The following is a 23535-nucleotide window of genomic DNA, read 5'->3' as shown; positions in this document are numbered from 1 at the left end:
GGAACTGATGTTTTTCACAGATGTGAGCTTTCCAAGTCCAAAGTGTTTGTTTACTGAAGCGAAGCTGTGTGATTGGTTAGTGGAGAGTTTAAGGCTTAGAAGTTCAGAAGCCTCTATGAAGCTAAACACGCAGGAACGGACGTCTGAACCTTTGCTAGCAAAGCTGCAGAAGCAACAAGTCGTTTTGGAGAATTCGTGGAAGAGTGTTTAGTTCACTGCTAAAAAGAAGAAAGAGGAATTTGAGAATGTGCAAACTAAGAATCATCAAGGACGTTGGAGGAAATCTGCAGCTTTAGTTGAAAAACAAACCTAGATCTGTGAAGTCCACGATACAACCCAGATCATTGTCCTTGTATGTGGGACAGTTTGGGATCACAGAGGAGACAGAATGAGACAGACTTTAAGAGGGAGGGATATATTCATGAAGGTAAGAAAGGCTGTAAACTGGCAGGTGTTACAACTGATGTATATCCACATCTGACAGAGAAGCAGATGCTCATAAAGTGACTGAAATGAGTGCAGAAACCACACAGGTATGTTCTGTTCGTGTTACAGCAGCAGGTGTCCCTGCTAAAATCTCAGCACGGTGGTGTAACTAAACTAACAAACGTTGTCAGAGCAACAGAGTTTGTTACACTTTTGGAGTTGGTATCACTGCTGGACTTTGATAAGGAGACACGCTCAGAAGATGTGAGGAAACATGATGCCGGTCTCTCAGTGAGGGGATTCACTTGACTTTAATGCACGTGTTTAAGTTTCTCTCACTGAACAATAAGAAAAGAAGTGAAGTGTAGACAAAGTAATTACACTACAGACAAAACGCTAAAAGTCTTAAATTTGCACATTTTGTTTACAATAGTTTTTGAGATTGTTGATCAAACAGATGCAGTGTTGATGTTTTTACATATTCATTGAGTGACTGTAACATCTGCTTGTACCTGTAGCGGTTCAGCTTATTGGTGCAGCCCAGCTTCTTTTAATAAAACGACCCGCCTCTGGGCCAGGAGATGACTCGGCTCATTATAGGCTCCACATTCACTAGTCGTGGATTTTTGTGGCTAAACATCCTTTTATTTGTGTTTGTCGACAGGTTGAGTACAGCGTGTTTCAAAGCGCTGACTGGACGTCGGCGAGATCCAAATCAGAGACGACTAAGGTGTACGAGCTGCGTCCAGAAACGCAGTACAATTTCAGGGTAAGACGCCTGCACCGCTTCACAAACATCCGCTGTGTTAGCATCACGTGCAGCGTGTGTAACCGCTGATGTTTCCCCAGGTGGCTGCGGTGACCAGTCGAGGTGTGGGAAACTGGTCCGAGGTGAAATCCATCACCCCTAAGAAAGGTACGCTGGTCTCAGGCTCGCTGCAGTTTGAAAAGCTGCTCACCGCTGCCATCTACTGGTATTTAGGAAACATTTCAGGTGGAGGCCTCTGTGTGTGATAGTTCCTTCAGTAAGAGCACAAGTGTGTTTGAGGCCTGTCAGAAATGAACACATATTATAAATAATAACTTTAAATAGCAGTAAATATTTTCAGAATCACTTCCTCAGCCGATCGCGCCCAAATAATGAACAGTGGGGCAGGTACGTCGTACGGCCGGTCCTATAAATGTCTCGTCATCAGCTGTGTGAAACCAGGGAAACCTTTGACTCCTTCCTGTGTTGCAGCCCTGCCTCCTCCCTCTGTGAACGTCGACAGCATCACCAACGACTCCATGAGCCTGTCCTTTACATTAAACTCTCAGTACAAAGTAAGAGCTTCTCCTCAGGTTTTCTTCTCGTGTTTTTTAGCTGATGGTTCACGTTTGTGCGAACGCCTCTGATGGCCCTGTTTGTTTCTTTCAGGTGGAACAGTACACTGTGATCCTGTCCTGGCAGTTTGACACACACGTGAAGGAGAACAGAAACTACACGGTCACATCAGGGGTCCTCAAAGGTACCGAGTCAGACTGTTGTTGTCACGCGTGCATTTGTCTGGCAGGGTGGGTGTTGACGTGTGCTGTCTGTTTCCAGCTACAAACCTGACAGCAGGGACGGTGTATGAGGTGGCTGTGTGGGCTCACACCAGCGTCGGAGACAGCCCCACCACGCTGACACATCAGCAGACCAAAGGCCAGCAGCCAGAGCGGCCCCTCCTGAAGGCCAAGGCTGTCAACCAGACAGCTGTGGAGTGCAGCTGGACCGTCAGTGGGTCGCCTGCTCAGGTAAACACACACAAACAATATCATAGAAAATGACGTAAGAGTGTCCAGCCTGTAGTTTCATCTTTGACTTTATCAGAGAAATCCAGCAGTTAAAAAGATTTTAAATACAATTCTGGAGAAGTGTGGAGCTGAAAGTTAAATATAATGGGAATGGAGTCTGATTAACCGACGGCGTAACCGTCCACCGACTGAAAACGTGATATGAACTGGACTGAGCAGCTACAATCCTAAATCAGACACGGGACAGCATTGCTCTGGTAAAAGTCCAGCAGCTGAGTTCCTCTGTAACAGCAGAGAGGCTGGTGCACAGCAGTAAACATGACCCTTTTTAATGGTACATTTTCTCATTTCAACTGTTGGATATGTTTTCTATGGTCTGTTTTCATGAGATGTGAGATCCACTGCATGTATTTATATTTACACCACATCCCATGTTTGTGGAGTTGGCTTTGTAACTGAGAGAGAGGCTGATGCATCCAAAGCTGAAATCTGAGTGCCAGGATCAGTGTCTGGGTTTATGCTGTTTTCTTTAACATTAAGATGATGTCACTCAGTCATGATGTGGACTGTTGGCTGATATCGCAACCATAACAAATCCTTTAACACTAAGCTTATATCATATTATATCATAGGTGCTCAAAAATATGTTAAAAACATACCATGGTGTGTAGTAGTGTGCTTTCACTTGGAGCTCTGTGTGTTTGTCATGGTGACAGTCGATGAGGAGACTGAGTGTGGCAGGCAGTGACCTGCACTCATGCATTACTGCACACACGCTGCATGTGCATGGAACCACATTAATGAACAAAGGATCCTGAGGACATCATACAGATCCAACCAGATCCTCCTACATTTGTTATTTCACATTCTGTTGAACGTACGTATTGACCATTGTAACTGTGTGTGTCTGTGTGTGTCTGTGTGCGCGCAGGTGTACGGTGTGTTTTATGCCACCTCCTTCCTGGACTTCTACCTCAGTCCTCGTCAGGTGCGCACACCCTCTGTCGGCCTCACAGTGACCGTAGACAGCGATGAGCAGTTTCTCTTCCTGGTGAGTCTTTCCTCCGTTCTTAAACACGCCTCTCTAAAGGAACATTCCAGAATCTCACACGTGTGTTTCACGTGTTTGAGTACCTGCCGTTTCTGAACTAGAGATGGCACGATACCACTTTTTTATGTCCGATACCGATATCATAAATGTGGATATCGGCCGATACCGATATGAATCCGATATAGTGTTTTAATCAATAAAACTGTTTTTTTAATATCTTGCTGCATTTTGTATAAGTTCATACTCAAGTTTAAATAAACAACAACACTAAAACTATTCTGTTACACCTGTATGCAAAAAATACACTGCGCCCAAAATATTTCATAGTTCAGCAAAACTGATCAGTCTAATAAACTTAAACCTGCTCCATCCTCCCTATTCTGGTATTTTAAAGAGTAAGCAACCTAACTAATAGGGCTCTAAAACTCCCAGCAAAAAAAAAAAAAGGGAACCACCCCCCACCTCATGATGCTTAATCGATTACTGGGGTATATTAGACTTAACAGTTACTATATACAGTAATGGACTTCTATACATTTTACATCAGATTAAAACTTTGGGTGTAAGATTCAGATAATTATTTATTAAAAGCTCGACATTTTAAATGAGAATAAGAAAGAAAAGTATGTCTTTGTGCCCCTTTTCCCTGTTCCCCCCTTCCCTTCTCTATCGGCCCCCCTGGCCAAACTTTGCTAGATCCTCCCCTGCACAGTTACCAGCCGTCAGCTGTAGAAAAAGATCCTGGTGTAGAAAGTAATATTAAATAAATTCTAACAACAGCTAATCAAACGTGCTGCTGTTGTTCAGCCGCTGGTTTCCTCTTTCTGGTGAGAAGTGGGCCAAAAACAAACGAGAGAGATGGACTCGTGACAGAAAAGCCGATCAGCTGATCATTAATCAGTTTCATGATTGAAGCAGCAGCAGGAGAGAGAGAGAGAGAGGCAGTCGCTCCATATATCTGTTGTTAAGGTTAATGCTGGAATGATTTACAAACATTCAGAGATGAACTTACACACTTGCTTTCTTCTCTCTGGGATCACTTTTTCGGAGATGAAATGCCGGGTTGGTAGCGAGGCTCCAAATGCTCAACCAGACCGCCGACAGGTCTGGCACGCCACAGCCGCTCTATCACGTGAGCACACTGCTCCGACGTGCTACGGTTATGAGCCGAGTTACGCCGTGTCGCAAGTTTTGTGAGGTGCTTTTTTGATATTTAATGAATCGGATTACATTTTTTATTTCTCTCCGATATTCGATCCAGTAATTTAGGTCAGTATCGGCCCGATACGTAATATCGGATCGGTCCATCTCTATTCTGAACACGGCGCCGCTCCGTGCTGTTGCTCTGAGAAAGTTTGCTCGTGGCACGAAGCCAGATCACTTCCAGAAGAACTAGTTAGTGTGACATGTGAGAGTAAAGGGAAGGGCGAAATCTCCCACCTGAAAACGCAAAAAGTCGGCGCAGGAGTGGAAATTATTCAGCGTTCAGTTTAACGAGCGCAGGTGCAAATGCAGCTGCGATCGTCTCCACAGCTGTGCTGTCACGTTTGTGCTTGACGGTGGTGACGCGAGCAGGTGATCTAAGCTTAGTAGTGAAGAATAAATTAAAATGCAAACACGGTTTTCAGACTAAACTGGAATAATAACGAGGGTTGAAAGCAGGCACGCCAGAATCACGGCGCCAGCCTGCTGAGTGCCTGCAGCGTAGGCTGCCGTTCCCAGTGTGAAGGGAAGGGGAATATGTTCCCGGCACACGTTGGACTTATTACGAAGCATGGACGTGAACATCCAGAGTCACCAACCCTGAATGCAGAATGATCCGGGCCTTGGTACAGCCCCTCAGGTTATCCTCCACCCGAAACGAGCCTTCAACCCCGTAAGGCCTCCTTCCCTTTCCCTCATTTATGTTGTCCCTGAAAATTTAAACAGTGAGAAACATCTGCGCTGATTCATAGAGGAGGAAAAACCCAAACTGAAACTGAAAATCAGAATGAAACACTTCAAAAATGATCGTATTTATTACACAGTTTCATTTACGTGTATTTGCTGAAACTGGTCATTTCTGTTATTCGAACAGTTCTGTAAATGAACTTTTTACACTGCACATCCAGATACTTGCACGTCGTATTCAGCACTGCATCTATGATGGTGGTGCATCACAGGTGAGAGGTCACCGTCAAAGGTCACCATCACAGGTGAGAGGGATAGAGAAGCATACAAGTGTTAGAGTAACATCTGCTTCCAAAGCCTTTTTCAGGGAAGGCGTTTACCAGCATGGCTTCATGGTGGAAGAATCCATCAGGGCCACATCCCAGCTTTTTGAAAATGAATTCATATTTTCTCACTTTAAACATTTGATATTTTCTTGATGTCTTCTAAGAAAAATGGGATTAAGCGATTTGCAGACCGCTACATTCTGCTTTTATTTACATTTTACAGAGCACTCCAGCATTTTCACAATTGGCTGTGTCTCTTTTGGCCATATTGTGTATGGGTAACATGACTCGGTCACTAGCCATGATCTGTGTGTTCTCTGTTCAGGTGCGGGTTGTTGCTCCCTTCCTGGGTCCTCCCTCCGACTACGCTGTGGTGAAAATGATTCCCAATGAAAAGCTGCCGCCCAGGAACCTCCACCGTGTGCGAGTCGACAAAACTCAGGCTACGCTCAAGTGGCAGCCCCCCTATGACAGCCCGAGCAAACCTTTGGTACACTGCTGTCTCTTATTGTGATGATGTCAAACGATCAGAACATGGGGAATATAAAGGACTCATTTCACACTTTTTAACTTGTTCATATTTACAGTTGAAGAGATAGTAGGTAACGTTTTCCTTGTATTAACATGTATTTTACAGCGAGGCTCTGGAAGGATTGTTATTTTAACTAAACAGTGTGACCACAGCTGGCTTTTTGTCCTGTCTCAGCATGTGGGGGACGTTTCTGTGAAGCACATTGGTCAGATTCAGTGTCAGTGAGGGACCCTGAAATCAGTAGGGCACTCAGTTCATATAGGTTTTAGTGATTATGCCTGCTAACGTATTGTAGCAAAGGTTGTCCTGGGTGAGTAAAGCCAGCTAATTCATACGATCATCCAAGGTTGATCTGGTGTCGTATCTGCTCTTTTTTAAAATTACTTAATCAGCTGATGTTAGAACATAAGCAGAGCCAGTGAAGCTAAGCTACAGCTAGCTAGCTGTATTGCTAGGAAAATCCTGAGCGGCTAGCTTTGGAGACAGACCACATTAGCTGCCAAATTACTTGGTTCATGACATGGACTTATTTTTCATGTCAAACTGTACTGATTTAAGACAATACTACAACATATGAATGTATAATATTAGCTATAACTTGCCTTTGTTTCTACAATTACAGTAAACTGCTGCTAGCAAGGTCTTGATGCATTCTCAGTCATCCAGGACAGTAAATCTCCAAAAAGTTGATTGTGTTCATCTGGACGTAGCGTTTTGTGGGAGAAACGTTTCGTCATCATCCAGGTGACGTCTTCAGTCTCAGCTGACTGCAGGTTTCCAATCTTTTAAACAGTACATTTGCATAATGACTGAAACCAGCCCACTGAAGGAACAATGGGCTGGGAGGTCAGTTCCTTAATCTTAATTATGCAAATTCTCATGACCATTGATCAACAACCACTGACCAAAACCCACTGATCAAAGACCACTGATCAATAACCATGAGTCCCATTCACAGAGAGTTGGGGAATGGCTGCAATCACAGCATTGTAAGATGGTGACAGATGTACCCTTAGGCCCCCTCCTCCATTCAGAGATGGTCTTTCCCTTTTCACGTAAATGGCCTCCTTGACTCCGCCCTCAAACCAGCGTTGATGAAAATACTTATGAGCCCCTGAAACGAGACCCAGGAATTGGCTACAGGAAGAGGGTGATAGACTGTCTGAAGCAGTTAGAACAAGACAAGGCTATTGACCGGACCTCATACCACAGGCTATACCCAGGGGAATCTACACCAAGCCTGTAGGGTTTACCGAAAATACATAAACAGGGTGCACCTTTAAGACCGATTGTCTGCATGATCAACTCTGTCACCTATGACATCTCCAAGTTTCTGGCTTCGATCCTCAACCCGCTGGTGGGCAGCTCTGAACACCACATCCAGAACATCCTGGATTTTGTTGAGAAGGTGAGAGATGTCATGATGGAGGCAGATGAAACCATGGTCTCGTACGACGTTACATCTCTCTTCATTTGCATCCCAGTCACGGAAGCGTTGGAGGTAGTCCGTAAGAGATTACAGGATGACCCCAACCTCAGCAACAGGACCACTCTCAGCATCCACCAAGAGTGCTGTGTCTTCATTCCACCTACTTCACATACAAGGGTCAGTACTACAGGCAGAAACATGGGTGTGCTGTGGGCTCCCCAGTTTCACCCATCGTGGCCAATTTGTACATGGAAGAAGTGGAAAAGAGGGCTTTGCTATCCTACCCTGGAACACCACCAAGCCATTGGTTCAGATATGTGGATGACACCTGGGTGAACATCAAATCTCAGGACGTTCCACATTTCACGGATCACATTAACTCGGTGGACCGACACATCAAATTCACCAGGGAGGATATGAACAGTGGCAGGTTAGCCTTCTTAGACTGTGAGATTTCCATCAGTAATGGGGGACATCTAAAAGCTGACGTGTACCGGAAACCTACACATATGGGTCAGTATCTAAGGTTTGACTCTCATCATCCACTGGAGCACAAACTGGGCGTCATCAGGACGCTACGACACAGAGCGAACACCATCCCCACAGACACAGCGGCCAGGGAGGCAGAAGAACATCAAGAAGGCCCTGAGTGAATGTGGTTATCCCAGCTGGACTTTTGTCAAAGTTGGGAAGGCTCCTAAAGAAAGCTCCAGCCGATCCAGGAGAGAAGGACAACCGCTGCCCAAGCGAAAACCTGTAGTGATCCCGTACGTGTCAGGAGTATCGGAGCAGTTGAGACACATTTTTTCGAAACACCAGGTCTCTGTGGCTTTTAAACACCAAAACACGCTGCGCCAAAAACTGGTCCACCCCAAGGATCGGGTCCCCCGACACAAACAGAGTAACATAGTGTACGCTGTTAAGTGCAGGAGGATTGGCAGGATTTATACATCGGGGAAACCAAACAACCTCTGGTGAAGCGGATGGCACAACACAGAAGAGCTACCTCACCAGGCCAGGACTCTGCAGTCTGTTTAAACCTACAGGCCAGTGGACACTCTTTCAATGATGAGGATGTAACATCCTGGACAGGGAGGAACGCTGGTTTGAGGGCGGAGTCAAGGAGGCCGTTTACGTGAAAAGGGAAAGACCATCTCTGAATCGAGGAGAGGGCCTAAGGGTACATCTGTCACCATCTTACAATGCTGTGATTGCAGCCATTCCCCAACTCTCTGTGAATGGGACTCATGGCCATGGATCAGTGGTTGTTGATCAATGGTCATGAGAATTTGCATAATTAAGATTAAGGAACTGACCTCCCAGCCCATTGTTCCTTCAGTGGGCTGGTTTCAGTCATTATGCAAATGTCCTGTTTATAAGAACCCTAACCTCTGTCTCTCTTCCACAGCATGTCTTTATCCTGTCTTCCTTCTCTCACCCCAACCAATCACAGCAGATGGCCCCGCCCCTCCCTGAGCCTGGTTCTGCCAGAGGTTTCTTCCTGTTAAAAGGGAGTTTTTCCTTCCCACTGTTGCCAAAGTGCTGCTCATAGGGGGTCATATGATTGTTGGGTTTTTCTCTGTATCTATGAAGCGCCTTGAGGCGACTTTTGTTGTGATTTGGCGCTATATAAATAAAATTGAATTGAATTGAATAAGATTGGGGAAACCTGCAGTCAGCTGAGACTGAAGAAGTCACTTGGATGGTGACGAAACATTTGTCCCACAAAACGCTACGTCCTGATGAACAGAATCAACTTTTTGGAGTGCTGCTAGCTAGCTGTAAATTAGCTACAGAACATGTTTATGGCAGTATTTGTTCCTTTGTCTCATCCATGTTGTCATTCTAATAATACTCAAACTTGAGCAGAGATAACAGTGTGAGATGTCGATGGTGACTATTCACGCATCCTGAACAGCACTTAACACGGCAGTGAGTTAGCGCTGTAGCAGATGCTCCAGCTGTGTTCAAACGTGTATGAAACACAATCCTGTAACTCAGCCGATAAAAAAGAATGACCTCGCAAATATATTATTACCTGATACGTCACAGCTTTTAACATCCACCTGATCTTGGATTCCCGTCTTGTTTCTTTAGACATATGCAATACACATGCGGGATGTGATTCGTAAGGTGGAGCGGGACTACAAGCTGACCACCCAGAACAACACAGTGGAATACGTGCTGAAAGGCCTGGAGCCTGGAGGGCGATACAGCATCTCTGTGCGCCTGCGAAACATGAGCAAGGAGGCCAGCTTCACCCTCAGCACAGGTATAACTGTGTGACTTCAAAACCCACAAACTCTTCAGTCACTGATCAACCGCCAACTTGTCCTAATCCAAGGAGGTTGTCCCCATATGAGCATCGTGCAGTATAAATGGAGCACATCACAAACAAACAAGAAACACACACTTACAAACTGTAACCTCACTGATGTTTTTAGCCTGTGATTTGTAAATGACCAAAGCTTCTGTTTGGATGGAAACTGTTACTGTTACAGAGGTGCATATCGGCTCTAGTTAACACTGACTGTTCAAAGGCCTGTTTGAAATGATCAGACAGAAACACGTTGACTGGCCTAAAATAGTAATGTAGATATGATTCAACTGTAAATAGATGTCTAATTGTTCCTTTTGAATAAGTTTAGTTTCATTAAAAATAAAAACATTAGCGATAAAGAAAGAACTCTACATTAAACACGTTTACAGCTGAATTTGACTGATAGCTTGTTGCTGTTGTTTTTTAAATAAGGAGTAGTGATCACAGTAATCTCAGTACTGTGATTACTTTGACACAGTGGCGCGTGTCTGTTTTTTTTATTTGTCTTCTGGTTCGTCTCCCGTCACACAGAGAGCTGCAGCAGCCGGCGTTGTGCATGTTTCAAATCTAAATATTCTTTTACCAACTAGATGAACTGGGCATCATTTAATCCTCTGGCTGACTGATTGCACGCATCCCTAAATATGATGTCTTATGTCGCTTCGTGCAGAGCAGATTCTACTTCCCTGTGCTTATTTATCATAAACTCTGCGTTTCCTGTGCTCGTAGTTCCTCTTGCGGCTCCCGAAGCCCTGAAATTTTTGACGGAGAAGGATCACATATATCTCTTCTGGAAGAGCCTGGCTGTCCGAGAGAAGGGCTTCAATGAGAGCAGGGTGAGATACCTACAGCTAACCACTGCTTTTGAAACCAAATGTCAGTGACTGTGAGTGATAATAATGTGAGAGGTGCCACTGTTCTTACAGCAGAATGAGCTTTTCCAAGTGTTGATTTATGCTCTGCTCTTCTGCTGCTGTGGTGCTCCTCTGACTGCCGGGGGCGCTGTTCACAGGGGTACGAAGTGCGTGTGTTTGACAGCGTGACCAACAAGACGTCGTCCCTGGGAAACACCACAGACACCTTCTTCAGGATCAGCAGCCTGCTGGTGGGACACAACTACACGTTCTCTGTCCAGGCTCGCTGCCTGCTCAACGGGCAGCTGTGCGGGGAGCCTGCAGTGCTGCTCTATAACCAGCTCATAGGTACCGCCCACACTCACCTGATGAACATTAAAGCTGTGTTGTTGCCATTCACATCTTTTCCACGTGTAGCGTCATTAAAGAATGAATCAAAAGAAACCCTAAACACTGAATCTGACAGTCTCGAGCTGCTTGAGGCACTCACCAGCTTTTTAGCATTAAATTCAGTTTGATGCTCTGTCATTGTTTTTAATAAAAATCACTACAAAAAAGGTTCAAATGAATTAAAGTTACCCACAAATGTGAGTTTAAGTTGTTTCATTAGGAGCCATTTAGGAGCATCCCGGCTCCTAAATCCTGGGCTGTTAGCAGCGCCTTCATGCAGCCCAGAGAAACCTAACAGTATTCCAGGGATTACAAACACTTCATTTCTTTCCTGTAAATGCTTTTTTCCCTCCTGCACAGGGACCAGCGATGCATCCCGCAGCGAGGCCCACTCAGGCGACACGGCGGCCGTGGTGGTTCCCGTCCTCTTCCTGCTGCTGCTGGCTGTTTGCGGTGGATTGGTGGTTCTCTACCTCCGACACCGGCGGCTGCAGAACAATTTTACCGCCTTTGCCAACTCCCACTACAACTCTCGGCTCGGCTCGGCCATCTTCTCCTCCGGGGATGAACTGGGTAATTATTTCTTATCGATTCGAGAAACGAGACACGAATTGGAAAACGAGGTTATTGATAAAGGTCGTTTACATTTTAGGTTGGCGGAGGGATACATGTTTTTAATCATCTGCCACGAAGTTTCACCTTTCTGTTCAGTTTGGCATGACCTTTGACCCTAGCAGTTCAGCATGGTTGCAATAGAAGAGTCAGCCTGCCCCACCCTATGAAGCTGGTCTAGCTAGCTCACACGCTGCTAAGCTGGACCTAGCTTCCTGCTCTGACTGCAATAAAAACGTGGCCCAATGTGAAAAATGACCATAATTCTGACTTGAATTCTTACCTCAGTACGTGAGTTTCTCATTGGCTGCTTGCAGATGTTCAGTATGGTGAACTTCTTCTAAAGTGAAACAGCCAATAAAGCAGGGCGCATCGCCGTATGGCTGCTGTACTAGCGTGCAGTCGGGTCCACTTCTCTCTGGCGTGTGTTGACGTTTGAACAAATTGATTCCAACAGCCACGAAGCTTTCTAAACACGCGTTTTCCCTTTGTTAACAGGTGATGACGACGAAGATGCTCCCATGATCAGCGGCTTCTCAGACGACGTTCCCATGGTTATCGCGTAGCGTGGCGTCCCCGTCGCCCATTTCTCTCTGTTCCCTTCTTTCCTCTCCTTCAACCCTTTAGTCCCCTTCGCTCTCCGTCAGCAGTGCGGCACGACGGAGCGCAGAGCCACCGGGCGGAAGCTCGCCACCACCCCAAAGTCATCCGTGGGAATCCACCCCAATTAGCAGAAAAACGTCGAGAAAAAATGGAAATGTGTAAAGAGAGAGAAATATTTTTCAAATGTACATTGCACTTTTTTTGGATGCGCAATAACTTATTTTTTATAATGTTAAAAATATATACGGGGGTCAAAAAAGGAGCGGGAGGAAAAGGTGGACGCTGGAGCAAACTGTGAAGGATTTGAGTTTGTGGAGCTCGTCAGGGAAAGCGTGACCCTGTCGCAAACTCACCGTCCATAGGAGGCGTCCATTGCTTAAAGCCAAAATAAGCATCCCGAGGCTGGAATATAGAATGCAAAAAACACACATTTAAACACACAAACATATAGACTTACGCTGTATACACAATGTTTAAACATATTTTGGTAAGAGTACAGGTTGTCCTGTGGCGGTAGATGTGACGTTGGTGCCCTGTGGGAGGAGCTAACTGTGGATCGTGGTTCCTGTTTGTCCTGTTGACGGATCAGGACGCACACAGGTGACTTTACTGACTGGTGGCGTCACGTAGGTACGCTCTTCTTTTCCACCAGCAGCACCGTGTTATGTCAGTAGAGGCGGCACGCGATTGGACGATTCCTGGCTTTGACACCCTCCCATCCTGCTAGCATCGCCGAGATCACCTGAATGAATTTGTAAATATCGGCTTTTAAAATGTCCTCTTCTTGTAATGCTGCACCACGTCGTTTGGTAAAATTGAGTTCTTTTGTGTTTCGTTTGTGTTGTTCAGGACCGCAATTTATTGTCCGCAGCATTTTGCCATAGCTGTAGTGCTCAAGGAAGCGTGTTTGGGGTTCTCAGGGAACTGTGTCGGAGCAGACACCAGCCCATCACCGCGGCCGTGGCTGAGGCAGCGCCGTCCGTCTGCTCAATACCTACAGAAAAGTCCGAAGAGGTACCGGGTCGGCCGTGGGCACAGACTGCTGTGAGTGAGAGTCAGGCTCACTTTGTATCTCGTCGTTTTATTGTTCATTTGGCATCTTTTTAGAGAGAACTGTGTCCCTGTGGGTGGTCCCACACAGTTATAGTGGATTTTATCATGAGAAAATAAAACAGTCCATGCAGGGAAAGTTTGCAGAGCTTCACGTCCGACAGCCCGGCGTTGCATCAGGGGCAGAAAGTATATATGGATGCGTTAAATATTGTGCCCCCGCCCTCCTCGCCTGACTGTGCCGCAGTCGGTTAGCAGACGTCGGCGTGTTGCCGTGGAGCCTTCGAGCCGATGGTGTTCTGCTTTTTGTTGACCTCGCTCGTTTTGTTCGTAAAGACGTCTTCATGAATGTATTATGTGTCCGTTCTTTTTATGGTCCCAGCTCGTTATGCTACTGTCCCCACCTGTGAAGTCAGTGCACACACTCTGCTCTTCGCCCCTCTGCAGTGGGAAACACACAGCCTTTATGTCTCTGCATGCAAACTGCAGCTGTTCTGAAACCTTCCCATTCACTGACCCAGAGCGACAAACCGATGTTTCCTTTCGTCATCTCGTCCCTGGCTCGGATCATCAAACGGTGTCTGTGCTGACATTTTTCCTCAAGACTCGAGCTTGATTTCACGCAGCTCTGCGTCCTGTTCATGAGGCACTTTGTTCCGTTTCTTGGCCTTAACGACAGATTTTCTGGCATCGATGCTGTTTTTTGCTCTGTGGACTCGGTGTTCTCTGGTTTCTCTGTTTTGCCACATAATGCCTTATTAGAACACGTTAGGTTTCTATGTAATTTACTGTTTGTACAGTGGAACACAAGTGCACACGCATGCATACAGTCACACACACACACACACACACACACGACCCGCATGCAAGGCTGAGGAGTAATTCACTGTTAGGGCATTTGGTTAATTTTGTCAGATCACTGCTCCTTTGCGCCGCGAGACGGCCTCTTAGTGTTTTAGTCAGGTTTCACTCATGTACAGTCTTCTTATTGGTTGTTATGTGCCCGATTGCTTCTCACTTCTTTTAAAGTGGACTCTCGTGAAATAGTTTGCTTCCAAATGTCATTCGGCGACGACTTTGACCATGTTGGAAGATGTTAATGTCTTGCTTGCTCGTGTTGGAGATTGCGAGGAAAGTCAAATGTTTTGAAAACATTGTGAGCTGTTTCAAAAAAGAAAAAATAAACTTGCTGAAAATGAAACTGTGGCCGAGTTTCTTTCAGTGCAACAAACCTGTGGACTGTTATTAAAACACATCAAACTGACCAACATGTTCTCCAGCTGCGCTGTACGTGTGACTGTATTCACTGATAAGGCATTTTAAACGTTCACAGGCGAAGTGAGGAGCACTGATTATCTCTTGATCGTGGCACCTTGTAGTGGGTGGGATGTGTTAGGGAGCGAGTGAGCACGGTGTCCTCACAGTAGATATTAGAAGCACATTTAAAACCAGAGGTAGCTAACGTGCTTCACATAATCCAATAAAACAGTAGTAAAGTACAAAGGCAGATAAGCTAGCAGGTGCGAGGCACTGATTAAACAAGCACAGTATGCAGATAAGCAAGCAAGACTTAACGATGAAAACAATAAAACAATATAAGCAAAAGAGAGGAAAGGGGAGGGCAAGAAAGTACACTTAAAAGGCCTGCTCTAGGAGGCCGGGAAGGCTAAGCTAAAAAGGTGGGATTTCAGTCGAGACTTGAAGGTCTGGATCGAGTCAGATGTGCGAATAGCATGAGGGAGGTTATTCCAGAGGTTATGTGCGACTGAAGCAAAGGCACGGTCACCTCTGGTTTTCAGCCGTGACCCAGGTTGCACCAAAAGCAATTGGTCAGAAGATCTCAGTGTTCTACTGGGAGTATACACGCTAAGGAGATCAATAAGGTAGCTGGGTGCGATGTTATGGTTTTATAAGTAAGCAGTAGGACTTTGAAATCAATGCAGTATTTAATTGGAGATCAGTGAGAATTGGGGTGATAGACTCAAACCTACTAGTACCAGTTAGAAGGCGAGCCGCTGCGTTTTGGGTGAATTGCAATCTATGAAGGAGGGCAGAATGAAGCCCAGTGTATTGGGAGTTGCAATAGTCTAACCTGGATGTGACAAAGGCATGGATAAGCTTTTCTAGATCCTCACGTGGTAAGTATGGCATGGCCTTAGAGATTAAACAAAGTTGATAGAAACAAGATTTAATCACAGAGGACACATGCCGTCCAGGTAAACACCCAAATTACTCGCAGAATCGGAAAGATAATCAGCAAAGGGCCCGAGGACACCAGTTAGATGGGCTCCAGGGGTGTGACTGTCAAAGATTATCATTTCCGTTTCCTTGTCATTAAGGATACGGGAATTGCTCAGCAGCCAGTCTTTAACTTCACTTATACACTCGAAGAAGCGAAGCATCGATGAAGTTTCATCCTCAGTCAATTCAAAATTAATTTGAATGTCATCCGCGTAGCAATGATAAGAGAGTTTGCAGTTTTCAATAATACGACCAAGGTGTAACATATATAGAGAATATGATGACCAATGATCCGCATCAGAACTGGACCATGGAGCAATGGGAGAAGGTGGCCTGGTCTGATTAGTCACCGTGCATGTGTCGCTTACCCGGGGAACACCTGGCACCAGGATGCATTGTGGGTAGAAGGCAGTGTGATGCTTTGGGGATGATACTTTGACACGTAGCACCTACCTGAGCATCTTTGCAGTCAGAGAATGGGGCCGCTGTCAGAAAGGGATGGACATGGTTAACAACAGCACTCAGGTTGGCATTTAAATGATGCTCGATTAATGTTGCAACGTCGCACCAGCAGCAACCAGCCAAGTGTCTCAGCAGAACTTGAGACTCGTCTGACCAGCAAAGGTTTTCTAATCTTTTGTTGCCCAGTTTGTGCCAAATGGGCTCAGTTTCCTCCAGACTGGAGTAGATCTCAGTGTGGTCTCCTGCTGCTGTAGCCTCTCTGCTTCAGGGTCTCACGTGTTGTGCATCACTCGAGATGATCGTGCAGGAAAATCCCAGCAGAGCTGCAGCTTCTGAAATACTCAGGCTAACTTATGTGGCACCGACAACCATGGCATGAAGTCGCTTAAACTTTCTGCTCAATTTAAATGTTAGCAGGTCATCTTGACCTGCCTGTGTGCCTAAATGTGTTGAATTGCTGTCGTGTGATTGGCTGATTACATATTTGTGTTAATAAGCAGTCAAACAGATGTACCAGCTGATGAGTGTATATTATTCATTTTTGATTTCAAAGGGACAGTTTAAATTAGTCCAAATATAAAACATGAAACTGATGTACTGCTCATACATTTATAGCTATTGTTAATTTCCAGCCATTGGCCCTTGTTGGGCTTATGTTCACAGCACACAACATTACAAGACTCAGTTACATGAAACCAAAATACACCATGAATACAACTACAATTAATAAACAATGTAAAAAAAATTAAAATGACTACATCTCTGATTTAGCTTTAACCAACCTTTGACCTTCAGTGTAATGGATTTAATATCTGTAACCAGTCTATTCCACAGATGGCAGGCTTTATGGAAAATGCTGATTGTCCAAATTTAGAGTTGCATATGATATTTTACAGTTGCCGTTCAACATAATCTACTTAAATGATTTACATGATCATTTCTGTTGAAGGCCCTATTTCAGCACAGCAATGAGCTGATGTGTAGAAATACTGCAGTATAAAAGTTGTCCGATCAATAATCAATAAAGATGTAACAGAACAGTCGGCTGGTGTTTCCTCACTGAACCAAAGAGTGAAGACATGAGAAATCTGAGACATGAGAAAATGTGTTTCAGTTAAATGAAAATCACCATGTGAAGTAACATTTAAGAATGCTATCATATATGGACAGATGTTATGGTAACATACAGCTGCACAGTGCAGCAAAGCAATAAAAGATCCAAAGCTTGTCCAGGAAAGCCAAACAGGATCAAAATTGTCAACAGGACTGACGGGAAGCACGGACTCGGGCGATAATTCTCAGTGAGTTCACCGTTACAACTAACCCCTGTTACGTTATACATAGTCATCTGCTCCATTGCTCAAACGAACATATTGATCAGAGAAGCTTTAATGTCAGTTTTCTGGGTGGAAACATGACTAAGAGCTGAGAGGATTACTGAACAACACAAGTGACTCAGCGATGGCTTCTGGCTAACTTTCCAGTCCAGTCCTTTGTTTTAGAACAAAGACGTGTCTGTATTGATTCCCGTAATTGAAAAGAAAAGCACAGCAATACACGACTGTCCACAGTGTTCACATCTGACAGGCCTATCACTTGGGACAGATAACGTTTTAGTCATCGCACAAAGTTCAGAGGGAACTCTTGAACTGTTCAACTTTTAACCAAAGAAGCTCAAGTTATTAGAGACAAATGAACACAGAAACAGACCTTTTATTCTTCATCACTCGGAAATCTGGTGACTTCAGACAGACCCACAACTTACCTTTGGCAGAAATGCCAGTGACTGTTGGCATGGTGCAGACGAACGGGCCGATTTAAGAAGTAGTTTACACAGACTTAACAGTTAATTGATTTTAAAGCCAAACCTAAAAAACGTCTTTATGACTTGCAAACCTCTTCGTGATGAACACTCACATCTGTCACTGTGGGTTGCAGCCTGCTAAAATGCCACTCAAACTATAGACTGTAGAGAAAAGATGGATGTAGCTTCTGGGCCGAAAGAGTGAAGTCACTGCAGGAATCACTGCGTTCCTGTTAAAGGCCACTTCTGTGGTTGTAAAAAGAAAACAGGCTGTATGGAAATCTATGAGGAAAAGACATCTGCTCTCGGATCGATTACCCCAGGAAACAGTTTCCAGATGTAATATAATGTAGTATACTTGCATTTATGCAGCACTTTCCTACTGAATACAATATTATTAATTATCGTCCCCCATTAGAGACACAAATGGACAATAAACCAGAGTTTAGCCAATGAGTGTGCAGCGTCTCTTGGTTTTGCAGTCTGATCTGAATGACTTCTCAAAAAGGCCCAGCCTTAACACTGCACACATCTGCCAACTTTGAAACAGAGAGGAAGGATGATTGTCTTTCAGGAACAGATGGATTTTCTCAAATAACTGATAAACTGAAACCATGATCCCTTTTAATGATAACTTTTCATATTTGGATTTAAGCTTATGTGTTAAACGTAAACATTTCTTTTTCATTTCCTATGTGTAACTGATTTTTGAGCAATGCTTGGACAGTTGTCCTGCAGAACAATGTTACTGCCGAGAGCACCTTATCTACCCAACACAGACTGACCGTTTGGAGGTGGAGGTCAGGACTGCTCAAAAACTGCAGGGCAAACTGCTGGATAAAAGGAACTCGCATAAAACCACCGGACCTCTTCACAGCCCAGTCGACTCAGTGTGGAGGTCGCAGATGAGACTGTGTTAATGCTGCTGGCACTGGAGCTGAAGCTGGGCTATGCTCATCTCATCGGGCCCCTTAGACGAGCCTCAGGTTGCTGAGGAACAAGCACACACCTCAGCTCTGTGTGTGTGTGCAGTGTCAGGGACAACCACCAGGGGGCAGGAGTGACTCTGCAGCAGCTCTGTCGTTAGTTTTAAAATGCATTTCATTCAGTCTGTTGCCTCGAAGTCATTTTACTGGCGCCTGCAGCTCAGTGTTTACGGGGTAGAGGAGTTTATGTTTGTGGGAAAATGTAAAATGAACGTTTGCAGGCGTTGCCGATTTGCAACAGTTAAAAACTAACAACCTGATTACCCCACATACATATTTTATGAGTTTTTTTTACTCAGAAGTACCACTGCAGGACTTGGTTGTGCATTAGCAACAAAAAGTTTAATTTGAGCCTGAGAGGGTTAACTGAAGTGAATGAGGATTGTGTTACATCAACAGATGTTTGATGGAGATGGGACCCTCAGTAACAGCATCACTGTGATGGGATTAGATCTGTCTGCACTCATATAGATGCTAAACCGATGCTCAGATGTGCACCACATCCATACAGCAGATGGCAAAACTAAAAGAGATTCTTAATTTAAATTTGATTTCTTTTCCAGTTGAATCACAGAACTCTACATACTGTTTAAGACAGTCTGTGAGAATGTCTGTGTGCAAGTAAAGTGAGTATTTTGGTGGCACATTTGTGTCCATATAAAAGTTGCAAAACATGTTCTTGACCATGGCCAGAAAGACCTCACAGAGGGGGCTGTGGGCCATGTATGTAGTGCTGGGTCACAGCTTATTTACTAAAGTCCACCTCAGGTAATTTGGTGAAAAGAACATTTGCTAATTAATTTAACGTTTTAAGCAAAAACACCTGAAATCCTCCTGAATGCTTCAGGGAATATTGATGAAATTTCAATATTTCTGATATTTTATAAACAAAAGAAATTAATTAGTTTCCAGAGTTTTGGTGCAGAAAATAAATTCATTATGAACTTTAAGCACTTTGAACTATTGTACAACAGTAAAACATTGTCTAAAATGAAGAAACCACTAGAAAAATGACCTCGTACGTCTGTCTGTACCTGGTCCTGGTACATGACTGCTCCTCCCTGGAGGTGTCTTCCTGGTAAAAGGAGTTTTTCCTCCCTGTGCTTCCTCATAGAACATCAAAGATGGCGGAGTGGTCAGCACTTTTCCCTCACAGCAACATTAGTGGTTTGAACCTCTGCGTACTCAGGCGTCTGCCTAAAGACATGCATGACATTACGAGGTAATTCTAAATTTGCTGTTGAACTGAGGCAGATAAATAGTTTTGTGTACAGAGTAAAGTTCTACATGAATGCAAAGTTAAACTGGGACTGTCTAAAGTGCTTTGAGCGTTAATGCATTACATCATTGGATCAGTGGGGTTTTCTGTCTAATGTCCTAATATGGAGTGTAGGTGAAATGGTGCTATATTAATAAAATTCAGCTGAACAAATGTGTCCAGTTTCAAAGAAACATTGTGTAAATCTAAATCATGTGGCTGCTGTGATGCTTTGTGCTTCCTGTTGTCTGGCATAGTGAAAAGCATAGACTCAAATGACGGAGTAAATAAAGAAAAAATAACCTTTGTATTGGCAAAGAAGAATAATATGTATATAATATAAATTAAACTCCTAAATCTTCATAAATCTCGGCCATGACATGAAGGAACTGTGGAAAACTACAGCTAGTCAGTGACAGCGAGACTATCAAAATAAAACAGGAAGTAGCTGAACACCAACACCAACCTTAAACATATAAACTTCACACAGAAGGGAAAGGCTGAGAAAAGAAACACATGAGACCTGAAACAAAATCCTAACTGGAACAAACATAAACTGAAAGCAAGAACTGAAGAAATTTAAGTGCCAACCACCAATAAACAAACTAAATGCAACACAAATAATGAGGACGAGTTCACAAAGTGACCAAGACCATGGTACCTGTAGCACTTCCACAAAATTTGCCTTTTTTGGGTTTAATTCAAGGACTTGACAACAATTTGATAAACTGGAATGTGACTACAACGCTCATGAATCCTTCATGATTAAGATCAGATAAACCTTTATTGATCCCACACGTGGGACATTTTTGGGTCACGGCAGAAAGTCAAGTTAAGAGCAGTAAAAATGAGGAAAAACACAATAGAATAGGATAAGATAAAATAGAATAAAATGCTTTGTTATAGCAGGAAAAATTGCACTTGGTACTATTGCACAACTGTCATATTATATCATTAACTGTGATAATTTTGCTGATCCCTACAGTTTCCTATCATCCAGCCAGAGCTGAGGGGAAGGTGAAACCTGCAACCAGCTGCCAAAGCAAAGGAGTAAAGTTGTGAGTCCACAGTAGTGGGTATGGTATCACAGATTTGACATCAGGCTGGAGGCTCAGTCCTGTGACGTCTTCCTGTCGTTATCCTACAGAGATAACCGACCAACACCTAAAACAGCACCACATGTTTGTAACTGGGGCAGAGAGGCAGTGATTGCAATACAATAATATGTAATATAATAATGTCATAAGTGGTTTTTTTTTTAATGTATCTATATTTTTCAGTAAGGCGTCCAGTAATATGAATCTGTGTATGTACAGTAGCTGTTCTGTGGTTTCACCATTTAGGAACTAAATTACCTGATAATCAAAAACGACGGCTGGATTTTCTCTTCGTTATAATAACGTGAACAATATCTGTGGCTGTGTGAGAGAAGCTCAGACTGCACCTCTGTTTCATGTGGAAACATCTGAACTGCACGACCAGACTTCCAACTTTGTTTGATGGGCATGTGAACGTGCACACAAAAACACGGTCCAAACATGACGCGCACTGTTGGTGCGTCACAGGATGCCACCATAACACACCTGGGCATAACGGTTTGATGCAGATTGAAGAGCACAATATGGGATGTATCTACGAGATATTTTAGGATCTATTAGGAGCTGTGAATATTTCTACCTAACTATTTTTAAGGGAAACAAGAAGATATGAAAAATGACAACTCTGACCTGCTGGTGGTGCTGAAGGAGAGAGCTGAAATTAAGGAGGCCTCTCAGAATATTTCCACCCTGCTCTCGACCAGAGAGGCGACCAACTGACAAACAGACACTAAAAATATCAACACAGCCAGCACGACCAAAGGATGTATACTGAGTATGTGTCTGTAGGATGTCTGCTTTATTAAACCTGGGAACAAAGATCCCACGCACGCACGCACGCAACTGGTTACTATTCAAGCCACTAGTCAGAGTTCAGACAGGGTCACACTGTAGCATAAATACAAACGTACACACACATTAAAATAAATTACCAATTTCACTCTCAAAGTCAAGAGGTGGTCAAGAGGTTCCTGACTGTTACTGATTGACCAGGGTCAAAGTTCATCAGACTGGAGGCCAGCAGCATGGGGTCAAGAACAGGTGGATGGCTACGAGAGAGAACAACAGTACAGCACAGGAGAGAGGTGAACAAAGCAGAGTTAGTCAAAGTAAAGCAGAATGACACTGGTTTGACCTGAAGGAGATGATGTGTGCAAAATACGATTAGATCAAATAGAAATGGCTACTTTATTTCTAAAGTCTTCCAAATAGAGTTATTTATAAAACACCTCAGTGAGTGACGCTATCACGCCACAGAGAGTCTAAAGAGGAGGCGTGGCTCCCAGAGTTTCTCCATAGGAGAATTCTCTAATGGCAAGGTGTGCTCCCCAAAGAGCCAATCAGCAGCTGAAATGGAAACATATTAACTAATCCGGTTCACAACGCTTTCAGCTGTGGTGGTGTTTTCCTGCTGGAAGCAGCCATCAGAGGTTGGGTACATTATAGTCATAAAGGAATGGACACGGCGAGCAGCAGTACTTATGTGGGACGTGAGACCCCCAACCTCCACCACCAACCTGAAATGTTGATACGAGACAGGATCCATGCTTTCAGGATTTTTTTTAAACCAAGTTCTGACTTTACCATCGACTGCTGCATGGTCGTACAATCTTTTCCCAATCTTCTATTTTCTAGTTTTGGTGAGACCAGGTGAAATGTGTCATCAGTTTCTTGTTCTTAGCAGTGCAGTTATCCTCCAATCAGGGTGGAGGTAGGGCATGTTTGACAGCCAAGAGTAACGACTCAATGTCAGAAGTGGGATTCAAACCCACGCCCCCAGGGGAGACTGCGACCTCAACACAGCACCTTAGACCGCTCAGCCATCCTGACACTGCTCACTAACATGACATAACTGAGCGCTTTGGTGACACTTGGAAGGAAAAACTCCCTTTAAACAGGAAGAACAAGGCTCAGGGAGGGGTGGCCACCTGACAGGATGAAGGAACACCGTGGAAGAGAGTCAGAGATTAACAATAACCAATGATTGAATGCAGAGAGGTGTATAATTACAGAGTGAGTAGAAAAGGTGAGTCAAGAAGAAGCACTCAGTGCATCATGGGAATCCTCCAGCAGCCTAGACCCATTGCAGGGTAACTAAAGGAGGATTCTGGATCACCCGATCCAGCTCTAAATATATGCTTTATCAAAAAGGAAAGTTTCTCAACTTAAAGGTAGAGAGGGTGTCTGGCTCACAAATCCAAATTGGGAACTGGTTCCAGAAGAGAAGCCTGAAAGGACATCACGTATCACTCTGAGCAGTGATGTCTCTGACCTACGGTTTGCTCTAAACCCAACTCTAATGTTTTAGAGCTCATTTTTGTTTTAAAAAATTTAGTCTTCAGAAACGGTGTTTTCTAAAACCTCAGGGAGAACTTTGGAAATTACTATAAGAACTTACATGTAGTTAAGGTCCAGAGAGTCTACTCAG

General features: G+C 44.2%; 1 protein-coding gene and 1 non-coding gene across 3 annotated transcripts in view; one reads left to right on the top strand and one right to left on the bottom strand.

Annotated features, from left to right (window-relative positions):
• sorl1 (sortilin-related receptor, L(DLR class) A repeats containing) overlaps positions 1–14460 on the top strand; it is an 86327-nt gene extending 71867 nt beyond the window's left edge. For both annotated transcript variants that reach the window (XM_084951158.1, XM_084951156.1), the window contains exons 37-48: positions 1091–1195; positions 1276–1342; positions 1667–1749; positions 1844–1934; positions 2012–2202; positions 3134–3253; positions 5795–5959; positions 9528–9702; positions 10480–10586; positions 10763–10952; positions 11355–11567; positions 12105–14460. In XM_084951158.1, the coding sequence (XP_084807284.1) occupies positions 1091–1195; positions 1276–1342; positions 1667–1749; positions 1844–1934; positions 2012–2202; positions 3134–3253; positions 5795–5959; positions 9528–9702; positions 10480–10586; positions 10763–10952; positions 11355–11567; positions 12105–12172 (1575 nt within the window). In that variant the 3' untranslated portion in view covers positions 12173–14460. The remainder of the gene's footprint in view (positions 1–1090; positions 1196–1275; positions 1343–1666; positions 1750–1843; positions 1935–2011; positions 2203–3133; positions 3254–5794; positions 5960–9527; positions 9703–10479; positions 10587–10762; positions 10953–11354; positions 11568–12104) is intronic.
• An 8394-nt stretch (positions 14461–22854) lies between these two features.
• Positions 22855–22937, bottom strand: trnal-gag (transfer RNA leucine (anticodon GAG)). The gene has a single exon. It is a non-coding gene; the product is annotated as a tRNA-Leu (tRNA).
• Between the last annotated feature and the right edge of the window lie 598 nt (positions 22938–23535).

The sequence above is a fragment of the Perissodus microlepis genome, chromosome 14 (assembly GCF_051167445.1).
Source record: "Perissodus microlepis isolate ML-2025 ecotype Zambia chromosome 14, ASM5116744v1, whole genome shotgun sequence".
Classification (NCBI taxonomy): Eukaryota; Metazoa; Chordata; class Actinopteri; order Cichliformes; family Cichlidae; genus Perissodus; species Perissodus microlepis.
Note: the sequence above shows the minus strand (reverse complement) of the source record. Positions and strands in the feature narration are given on the sequence as shown.